The following is an 11,681-nucleotide window of genomic DNA, read 5'->3' as shown; positions in this document are numbered from 1 at the left end:
TCTGTTGGAATTAAGTGACTGTCTTCCTTGCTGGGTAAAACACTTCAACTCCAGCATGTTGAGATCAGTGTGCTCCGGGTAGGGGAGAGGCAGGTTCCGGGTAAACAGAAAAACCTGTTTGTGTTGCTCAAGCAGGTTAGGCAGGTGACAATAGGGGGAAAAGTAGAGGAAGTCGACTGATTTGACAGACTTTGTGAACAGATTAGGCCTGGGTTTGAATGAAGGGGTATCATACCTATCAAGGCTTGGAAGAGGTTGCTCTGAAAGATGTTGATGAGTCTTTCTAGTGACTGTCTGAGTTGTCTGTCTTCTGTCTGTCCAAGTTTCGTCTTGTATTCCTCCATGAGCAGTAAAGCTCTTTGAGCATCTGTAAACAAAACATATCAACAACCAACAAGGCAATGAGTAAATAAATGGCAACTACATTCATACATAATCAAATTTAAAGCAACAGGATTGATATAGGTTATGGGATTGATATAGGTTATGTGATATCAACAGACTGGCTAAGGGTTTCATATTCGGTGACTGAGAGACAGTCAGGTGGCAGAATGCATTGGCAACAACTCACGTGTAATATGCAACATATGTGACTCTGACTGTCGCTATATTTGTTGCACGATATCAGTTGATGTGGCAACACATGAGGTGGCAAAAAATATATATATATTCGTCTGCATTGGCCTGCTGTAGTTTGCTTTAGCTTGCTACAGCTATTGACATTCTGTAGCATATCGCTTTCAAAGCAGGCTGCCATTACATGTGATATCTTTCAGAAAACAGACGAATCGGGATTCTCACCTTTCTTTCGTATAGGCATGACAGCTCCCAAGTGCAGCAGGAAAAGTAGACGCAGGCACTGTTTCGTGCAGGCTAATGTTTGGTGTAGTAGCCTACACTCCCTTGCTTCAGATATCCTTTGCTACAGTTGCCAGAGGGGCAGAGCCAGGAGTTTACACCGTTTTAGCATGAACAGAAACTAGTCTCTTCTCTCCTCAAAAAACGCAATGTGCGCTATAGCTCCCGCCCGTTCAATAGACTACAAAAGGCACCGTTTTTTCTTACTGGACTATAAAACATGCAATGAATCCGATTTTTTTTGGTAGATTAAAGCCTATTCAGATGACCCGCCGTGAATGCCAATGTGACCAGCTTGTATCCCTGGCAGGGCTAACTGACAGGGTTCATTTAGGTTAGTGCCAGTAGAGACAGCGCAGGATTCCCGACACCAGTTTCCCACTAACAGCTATGTGAAACACTACTGTCGTATGTCACGTTCGTATCTCCAATCAATTCTCATACACTAAACATAAACAAACCGGTTCTCAGTAAGCCCAGCTCTGTACGATGCAATTCATTGAGCAGCCTGAAAATCTGAGAACATGTGCAGTGCAGTTCAAAGTGGCAGAAGAAACTGCGAGTAACGAATCCCAAAGTTCAGTCTGTGCATTTAGGGAGTAAAATCCTCTTTTTTGTTTCTGAGTGCTGAATTATTCGTTTCCCGCTCTCAAGCTTTTATCTATCTCGGTCCGGCAATATTTCCACAAGTCAAAGTTCCTTTGCTCGGCGCTCTCCCCTCCTCCTTCTTTCCACCAATGTATCAGGAATTCCAAACTTTCCTCCAAAATGGCGTCCGAAGTGTGGAATCGGATCACATGATCAACCTCTCGCCACCCAATGGTGTCGGTAGGCTACAGAGGAGCTGAGCTCGAAGAGTTTATTACAACAACAAGAACTTTAAACTGCTTTCAAAGGTCACTTTACATTGACTGGTCTCAAACCTATGTATACATACATGGTGTTGGCTCGGGTTTTACAGTGGTTTTTTTGAAGAGTGTCATTGTAGCCATAACATTGTTGCATAGACTAACAAAAGTTACATTGAAGCACACACAGGTTTTTCAGGAGGGCGAAACACATTTGGTTTAAATGAACTGTATTACTATGTTAATTTTTTCATTTGTTAATGTGCAAATACAAAACAGGGTGTTTGATGAGATTGTATTGTTGTTTTTTGTCGCACTGCTTTGCTTTATCTTGGCCAGGTCACAGTTGTAAATGAGAACTTGTTCTCAACTGGCCTACCTGGTCAAATAAAGGTGAAATTAAATAAGATAAAGATTAAACTATAGAGGACAGGCAATGAATTGGAAGTTTACACCCCTGACATGTCAGATTGATGGTAATAATCCCAATACCTGGTTAAAGTGTGAGGACTTCACCAGTTCAGTGCCATGGGACTTATTGAATATTGTCCACGACACTACACACACATAATCAATATAGAGCTGCCATGCTCATCCTGCCTTAGCCGCCAAGACCACAGTCAGATGGGTTAGTTCTATTGGCACCTGGTTAGTGCACCTGGATTTGGTATGCAGGGTTGCCAGTCTGATCCCTGACAAATCCAACTATCCACAAGCATCAATGACCTTTTCCATACATAGCACAGATGCTGTCAGCCTGTATTCATTCATTCATTCATCCATTCATTCATCCATTCATTCATCCATTCATTCATTCATTCATCCATTCATTCATTCATTCACTTATTTTTTTTAAATGTGTGTGAGTGTTTGAAACTTTCGTTTGCTGTAAATTAAAGTTTATTATTATTTGTATTATTATTTCATTGTTATTATAAGACAATAGTTGTCATATGATTCATAAATATTTATAACAAAATTAGTGGAAATTCTTGAAAATGAGATGGTGCATCTCAAGAGATTTCATCCTGGAAAATGTCTAATAAATACATGAATGAATGAATTAATTCATCCATTTACAGTCACTGCTTACTGTTCATACCAAGGACTCCATTTTATCAGAGAACCTGCTGTCGTTCACCACCATTAGAAACAGGTCCATATTCCCTACAGATTTATGGTCTAGATCTGAGAGTCTCTCTCCCTCCCTCCCCCTCCCTCCCGCCCCGTCCGATTCTCGCATTGTCATGCTAAACTGACTCATTGTGCACCGGTTAGCAGCGCTCTATTTGGTGTTGTCTCAGATTTATATTCCTGGTGTCTGTCATCTATATACTCACACAAACTCTGGCCTGGCTGGTTCTCTGTATGGTATGGTATGATATAAATAACCCTGGCCTGTCTGTTCCTGATGCTGCACTCGCTCACATTTACACAGACCAGCTAGCAGCAGCACTGTGGCCCAGATTAGACAGCAGTGAGGAATGGAAAGGAGGGAAGGAGAGGAGGGGGGGGAGGGGAGGGGAGGAGAAGAAAGGAGAGGAGAAAGAAGAGAGGGGGAGGGAGGGAGGGAAGGAAGAGGAGAGGAGAGAGGAGAGAGGGAGGGAAGAGGAGAGAGGATGAGAGGGGAGAGGAGAGAAGAGGAGGGGGAAGAGGGCCAGGAGGGGAGGAGAGAAGAGGAGGAGAAGAGGGGAGGAAAGAGGAGCGGAAGGAGGAGAGAGGAGAGGAGAGGGGAGAGGGAGAGAAGAGGAGGAGAGAGGTAAGGATGAGGAGAGGAGGAAAAAGGAGGAGAGGAGACAAGGGAGGGAAGAGGCAAGGAGAGAGGAGACAATGGCAGGAAGAGGCAAGGAGAGAGGAGAGTAGGAGAGGAGACAAGGGAGGGAAGAGGCAAGGAGAGAGGAGAGTAGGAGAGGAGACAAGGGAGGGAAGAAGAAGGAGAGAGGAGAGGAGACAAGGGAGGGAAGAGGCAAGGAGAGAGGAGAGGGGACAAGGGAGGTGAGAGGCAAGGAGAGGCTGTTATTTTCAGGTAGTCATGTTTTATGAATGGTTCCTTGCTCTCTGTATGTTTACTAGAGGTACTGCAGAGGAGAATATCTCTTAGACATCTTTTTGTAGCAATGTTGGAAAGGTTCACCAAAGGATTTGAGATTCAGCATGAAAATAATAAATAATGGTTCATTCATTTCTAAAATGTATTTTAAATTTCAGTTGAATTCCATTTATTTCGTTGAAGAAAATTGAGCTGATCTGAATCTTTCACCCTGTAACAAGGTTTTTCACTTTCTTTAGGATGTGGAAAACATTTCATTTCTGTTTTTAAAGATGATACCGTTATTACACCGCAACGAGCTATTTCATATATTGCATGAATTTAGTAGAATTTACATCATTATACATATTTCACTGGAGGTAGATGTCAATTATCAGAACATAAAACATATTTAGGTTTCACTACTGGCACTGGACTCCAGTGTTAAACGGTGAGTAACCCAAATTGGTATACTGTGTACAGTAGCTTTGTGTTTCTATAAAAGAGGACTATATGGTAACTTCATTCCTCCCTTGGAGAAAGGACACACATGCACGCACACACACACACACACACACACACACACACACACACACACACACACACACACACACACACACACACACACACACACACACACACACACACACACACACACACACACACACACACACACACTCAATCATACACACAAGCACATACATAAACAGTGTTATTGTACACATTGTCAATGAAATGACTGTTACTCAGTCAAATGTCATGGATATTGGTGTTGCTGACCTTGTGGGATTGTAATTGATTGTTACCAAGAGCGCATGATTGGTTGATTGATTGATTGGGTGGCTTTGTGGCCAATTGTCCCTCCCCCCGCTCTATTTATCTGTCCCTCCCCCCTCTCTATCTATCGATCAATCTATCCACCTCTCTATCTCTGATTGGACCATGTGTACAGTAATTGTAAGTTAGTGGCTTGTTATGTTATGTCTATTTCAGGCATCCTTTCTAACAATAACCAATGGCACTGGCCACAGCTTAGGCCCTAGGCTCCATAGCTCTATAGTGTGAGGGACTCTGTTGTAATCTGATCTAGTCAAGCCTGCTCTGTCCGCTACTCCCGATGAAAAATATTGATGGAGGGAGACTTATTACTTACTGTAATGACATCATCCACCGACTGCCCAGATGGCCTCCTCTCTCATGTTGGAACACCATTATTACCGGAGAGGTAGGGGCCATTCCCATTGACCAAACAATTATTCCAGTCCTCCCAGGAGAGTTAGATAAAGGACATGCAGAAAAATACTATTTTTCTCTCCTTCCTTCCCCTCAGACAATCCCTTAAGTCTATGCCTGCTCATTTACTTGTCTTCTGATCCCTTTGAAAGAGAGAGATAGACAGACAGACAGACAGACAGACAGACAGACAGACAGACAGACAGACAGACAGACAGACAGACAGACAGACAGACAGACAGACAGACAGACAGACAGACAGACAGGCAGAACTAGTGAGTGAGAGAAAGAGAGAGAGACCAATAGAAAGGGAGAGAGAGGGAGAGAGAGAGAGAGAGAGAGACAGACAGACAGACAGACAGACAGACAGACAGACAGACAGACAGACAGACAGACAGACAGACAGACAGAACAGAGTGAGAGAAAGAGAGAGAGACCAGAAGGGACAGACAGACAGACAGACAGACAGACAGACAGACAGACAGACAGACAGACAGACAGACAGACAGACAGACAGACAGACAGACAGACAGACAGACAGACAGACAGACAGACAGACAGACAGACAGACAGACAGAACTGATTTGATTTGATTTGAGAGAGACCAATAGAAAGGGAGACAGACAGACAGACAGACAGACAGACAGACAGACAGACAGACAGACAGACAGACAGACAGACAGACAGACAGACAGACAGACAGACAGACAGACAGACAGACAGACAGACAGACAGACAGACAGACAGACAGACAGACAGACTGATTTGAATGCAGGATCCGTACACATACAGACCCATTTCAAACATAACCCTGTGATTCTGCAGATACCACTCCACTGCAGTCTGCAGCATTCTCCGGCTTACTTGTGATGTCTGCAGGGAGGGGGTTCCTCCTCTCACCCTCCCTCTGACTCTGCTCTCTCACTCTGATGATGCAGAGAAGATTCTGCCATTAGAGCTGACTGAAGTTCTTTGGGCTGACTCAAACTTTCACATGAATAATTAACTGATGTCAATAGGGAAAATATCAAGTATATTAATATGGAAGTAAGGATATGGCCTGCGTGTGTGTGGGTGTGTGTGCGCGTGTGTGAACGTGAGCGTATGTGTGTGTGTGCGTACACACAAAAGAACAACGTCCATGATCCACCATTGTCGGTTGTTCTCTCTCTGTGTCTCACTACAGCAGGCCTTTGTCATTCTCAGCCTGGTCCGCCTTGTGAGAGGAGTGATGCCAGGCGCCGGATACAACCACCATTTAACAGTCTGGGTGGGGCACGTACAGACAATACCACTGTCCTGAGAACAGAGGTTCTCTGTCACTGGTCATCTGGCAGACAGCACTGGTCATTCACTCAGCTGATTTGGGGGCAGTCAGGACATTGGGGAACTGGGAGTGATATTATTTTATAGGGGGAGAGATATTATTGTCTGGACAAGCTGATATTATAGTGCAGTTTGTTAGTTTTGTTGAATAAGCACGGCAGTCACCACATATCAGTAGTGATTAAGCACAGCAGTCACCACATATCAGTAGTGAATAAGCACGGCAGTCCCCACATATCAGTAGTGAATAAGCACAGCAGTCACCACATATCTGTAGTGAATAAGCACGGCAGTCCCCACATATCAGTAGTGAATAAGCACGGCAGTCACCACATATCAGTAGTGAATAAGCACGGCAGTCCCCACATATCAGTAGTGAATAAGCACGGCAGTCCCCACATATCAGTAGTGAATAAGCACGGCAGTCCCCACATATCAGTAGTGAATAAGCACGGCAGTCACCACATATCAGTAGTGAATAAGCACGGCAGTCACCACATATCAGTAGTGAATAAGCACGGCAGTCCCCACATATCAGTAGTGTTTGGTGGCTTTCTCTACTTGTTGTCTAAACATATACTGGTGAAAGTAGATATTTGGCAGGTAGTCACCATGTTGTTTACCTGATTGTGTAAACACAGCCTATATGTGTCTAGAGCCTAACCCTTCCCATAGATAATTATTTACTGAGTCCCAGTTAATGTCTCGTCCTAAAGTTATTGAGAATATTCATTCAGTGATGTATTTCCTTTGGCAAGTTAACTTCTATTTCATCGCCCTACAGTAGTTTGAGTGTGTTTTACCTGTGTTTTAGCGATCCTCTCCTCCGAGCAGGTTTTGCAACCCATCTACACACCACCCACTCACCTCAGCGAGCCCACTCTTGCCTTGAGGAGGAAGTGATGCGGTTTCAGTTCTCTCTGCTGGTTTGTCCTCAGCAGTACATAACAGGGATTGAAGAAGAATCATTCAAGTCATTCAAGTACTTCTACCTTTTCCCTTTTCTCTGACACCTTTATTTCACCAATTTACCTTCTATTCACAATGTCAACTTCACAACTTAACTTTAATTTCACCGAAATTTCACCTGCCTTAGCCGGACAGACGTCCAAAACTTCAAAACAATTCCCACAAGTCTGTGTCTGTCTAGACCATCGAGACCAACAGTGAGTCATTCTGTCTCAATGAAAGAAGCTCTACAGTCTTTCTTTCTGCACACCTACTGTACAACAGGCCTACACATACAGACCAATGTCATTCACACACTGTTTAAACTGAAAGTGTTAACTTTATAGGCCTTGTGACTGAGGGGTCATGTAAAGTGTTGATACATTTCAGAAATACATCTAAATGACAGGCATGGGTCTTCACAAACAGCCATGTGCTCTATAGGACATACTAACAACACCATAAATGACAGTTCTTTCTAGATCATGCTGGTTTTTGGACCCATGAATGGCCCTCTGCAACCTTTGGCCCTGAGAACCAAAAGCTTGCATGTGCTGGTGACAGTCTGTGAGCTGGTGACAATCTGTGAGCTGGTGACAATCTGTGAGCTGGTGACAATCTGTGAGCTGGTGACAATCTGTGAGCTGGTGACAATCTGTGAGCTGGTAACAGTCTGTGAGCTGGTGACAATCTGTGAGCTGGTGACAGTCTGTGAGCTGGTGACAATCTGTGAGCTGGTGACAGTCTGTGAGCTGGTGACAATCCGTGAGCTGGTGACAGTCTGAGCTGGTGACAATCTGTGAGCTGGTGACAGTCTGTGAGCTGGTGACAGTCTGAGCTGGTGACAATCTGTGAGCTGGTGACAATCTGTGAGCTGGTGACAGTCTGTGAGCTGGTGACAATCTGTGAGCTGGTGACAGTCTGAGCTGGTGACAATCTGTGAGCTGGTGACAGTCTGAGCTGGTGACAATCTGTGAGCTGGTGACAATCTGTGAGCTGGTGACAGTCTGTGAGCTGGTAACAGTCTGTGAGCTGGTGACAGTCTGTGAGCTGGTAACAGTCTGTGAGCTGGTGACAGTCTGTGAGCTGGTAACAGTCTGTGAGCTGTGACAGTCTATGAGCTGGTAACAGTCTGTGAGCTGGTGACAATCTGTTAACAGTCTGGTAACGGTAAGCAAGTGACAGTCTGAGCTGGTGACAGTCTGTGAGCTGGTTGATAGATCTTAATAGACTGGACTGGATAAATAAAGACAAAATGGCGGTGGCTTCACCTTGACTCAGGCCTTGAAATGGTAGGAACTAGGAGGAGGAGCTAGAGAGTGAAAGTGAAATGGTAGGAACTAGGAGGAGGGGCTAGAGAGTGAAAGTGAAATGGTAGGAACTAGTAGGAGGGGCTAGAGAGTGAAAGTGAAATGGTAGGAACTAGGAGGAGGGGCTAGAGAGTGAAAGTGAAATGGTAGGAACTAGGAGGAGGGGCTAGAGAGTGAAAGTGAAATGGTAGGAACTAGGAGGAGGGGCTAGAGAGTGAAAGTGAAATGGTAGGAACTAGGAGGAGGGGCTAGAGAGTGAAAGTGAAATGGTAGGAACTAGGAGGAGGGGCTAGAGAGTGAAAGTGAAATGGACCAGAGTAATGTTGGAAAATATTGCATTCCCACTGGGCCAAACTGAATCAATAGACCATTGACTGCTATGGTATGTAGGGCTGTGGGTGGTTCTGCACTATGCTACGAGCTCAGACAGCATACAGTACTTCAATATAATTCACCCTTGTGTGAGAGAGAGAGAGAGAGAGAGAGAGAGAGAGAGAGAGACGGGGGGAGAGAGAGAGAGAGACGTGGGTGTGTTTGTAAACAGAATGGGCTTCCTTGTTGTTATAAAGCAGGCTTTGTTAGTTTGACCGTCAACAGATTTGAGATAATTCCATGTAAGAGTCTGTCAACCTCAACCAAATGTAATGTAATATGATGAACTAAATTGACTGGGAAGATCAGGGGAGTGATAAGGATCTACTGTCAAAGCAGAGAGAAAACCAGAGGAGTTTAGAAAATTAGGAAGGATAAAATTGTTATTACATTGTTGTCACATTTTAGGACAAAATTGGGGCGGCAGGTAGCCTAGTGGTTACACGGTAGCCAGTAACCGGAGGGTTGTCAGTTTAAATCATGGGTCCGACTGGACAAATCTGTCGGGAAGTGAGCTGGCAACCGCAGGGTTGCTGGCATCAAATCCTAGATGCCATTGCTTGCCATTGTGCCCTTGAGCTAGGCAATTAACGCCCCACAACAACTGCTCCACAGTCACCCAGTGTGGCAGTCTCCTGCTCCAACCTCTATGTGTATATAACAGTCTCCTGCTCCAACCACTCGGTGTATATAACAGTCTCCTGCTCCAACCTCTCTGTGTATGTAAGTCTCCTGCTCCAACCTCTCTGTGTATGTAACAGTCTCCTGCTCCAACCTCTCTGTGTATATAACAGTCTCCTGCTCCAACCTCTCTGTGTATGTAAGTCTCCTGCTCCAACCTCTCTGTGTATGTAAGTCTCCTGCTCCAACCTCTCTGTGTATATAACAGTCTCCTGCTCCAACCTCTCTGTGTATGTAACAGTCTCCTGCTCCAACCACTCGGTGTATATAACAGTCTCCTGCTCCAACCACTCGGTGTATATAACAGTCTCCTGCTCCAACCTCTCTGTGTAACAGTCTCCTGCTCCAACCTCTCTGTGTATGTAACATTCTCCTGCTCCAACCTCTCTGTGTATGTAACAGTCTCCTGCTCCAACCTCTCTATGTATGTAACAGTCTCCTACTCCAACCTCTCTGTGTATGTAACCTCTCCTGCTCCAACCTCTCTGTGTATGTAAGTCTCCTGCTCCAACCTCTCTGTGTATATAACAGTCTCCTGCTCCAACCTCTCTGTATGTAACAGTCTCCTACTCCAACCTCTCTGTTTAAGTCTCCTGCTCCAACCTCTCTGTGTATGTAACAGTCTCCTGCTCCAACCACTCGGTGTATATAACAGTCTCCTGCTCCAACCTCTATGTGTATGTAACAGTCTCCTGCTCCAACCTCTCTGTGTATGTAACAGTCTCCTGCTCCAACCTCTCTGTGTATGTAACAGTCTCCTGCTCCAACCTCTCTGTGTATGTAACAGTCTCCTGCTCCAACCACTCTGTGTATGTAACAGTCTCCTGCTCCAACCTCTCTGTGTATGTAACAGTCTCCTGCTCCAACCTCTCTGTGTATGTAACAGTCTCCTGCTCCAACCTCTCTGTGTATGTAACAGTCTCCTGCTCCAACCTCTATGTGTATATAACAGTCTCCTGCTCCAACCTCTCTGTGTATGTAACAGTCTCCTGCTCCAACCTCTCTGTGTATGTAACCTCTCCAACTTTTATGTGTGTCTTTCAGAGGTTGTGTACAATCATAAAAGCTGTTGTGGTCTGTTTTATTTTATAGACTTAAGTTTCGTGTGTGTGTGTGTGTGTCAAACTGTCCCCTCAAACCCTTACCAACCATCTGGAGTCAGTATGGAGTGTGACTCACAACAGTAACATCATGTTTACACATGGTGACTAAACCCCTCCCCCCTGAGTCACTCCTTTGAAAAGACACTGTAGGCAGGTGAACCTCCTATAAATCTGTAAAAGGCCTAGGTGCCGGATCACATGGCATGTTTGATGTGATGCCAGTGCTTTGAAATGTAACCCAATCACATTTGAGACTTTTAAATGTACCATATTTTTGGATCTCTGGTGAGCAAACTAGTTGTCTACAACATATTTATATTCTCTACAACCTTTATTTAACTAGGTCAGTTAAGAACAAATTCTTATTTTACAATGACGGCCTACCCCGGCCAAACCCTCCCCTAACCCAGGCGATGCTGGGCCAATTGTACGACGCCCTATGGGAGTCCCGATCACCACTGGCTGTGATACAACCTGGGATCGAAACAGGGTCTGTAGTGACGCCTCTAGCACTGAGATGCAGTGCCTTAAAGACCGCTGCACAGAACATCTGTCCAGTTGTTTTTCTATTGAACCACGCTCTGCCTGTTTCATCTCATTATGTGACTTACATGATGATCTTAATGAATAATTTATAAGGTGGTGATAGCCTGGTGAATGGCTCCACCGTGTTCTGATCCTCTAGTGTCTTTTGTTTCCATCCCTGCCTAATGCACATCCATTGAGAAGGCTCCATTCAACAGACACCAAACAACATAACACTCAATCCCTCAAAGGACTCTTATGGCCACAGTACTGGGCTTACAAGAGAGTGGGGAAGGGCACACTCATTTTCACACACGCGCACACACACAAACACACACACACACACACACACACACTAGCCAAGGTCTTAAATACACAGTAGTGTTGCTGGTGGGTATTACTTGGCAGTCAGAACGATATCAGCCTTTACAACACAGCTTTATACCCA

At 44.8% G+C, this 11,681-nt stretch overlaps 1 protein-coding gene across 12 annotated transcripts in view; it reads right to left on the bottom strand.

Annotated features, from left to right (window-relative positions):
- LOC112251651 (disks large homolog 1-like) overlaps positions 1-1,628 on the bottom strand; it is a 323,372-nt gene extending 321,744 nt beyond the window's left edge. For 6 of the 12 annotated variants that reach the window (XM_042322509.1, XM_042322512.1, XM_042322513.1 and 3 more), the window contains exons 1-2: positions 802-1,627; positions 236-367 (exon numbers count right to left, since the gene is read on the bottom strand). In XM_042322509.1, coding sequence (XP_042178443.1) covers positions 236-367; positions 802-820 — 151 coding nt within the window. In that variant the 5' untranslated portion in view covers positions 821-1,627. Of the gene's footprint in view, positions 1-235; positions 368-801 lie in introns of all 12 variants that reach the window. The other 6 variants (XM_042322506.1, XM_042322507.1, XM_042322508.1 and 3 more) reach the window with 2 other exon arrangements.
- Positions 1,629-11,681: the final 10,053 nt, after the last annotated feature.

This window comes from Oncorhynchus tshawytscha, linkage group LG05 (assembly GCF_018296145.1).
Source record: "Oncorhynchus tshawytscha isolate Ot180627B linkage group LG05, Otsh_v2.0, whole genome shotgun sequence".
Classification (NCBI taxonomy): domain Eukaryota; kingdom Metazoa; phylum Chordata; class Actinopteri; order Salmoniformes; family Salmonidae; genus Oncorhynchus; species Oncorhynchus tshawytscha.
The sequence above is the reverse complement of the archived record's forward strand: the minus strand, read 5'-3'. Positions and strand labels throughout refer to the sequence as shown.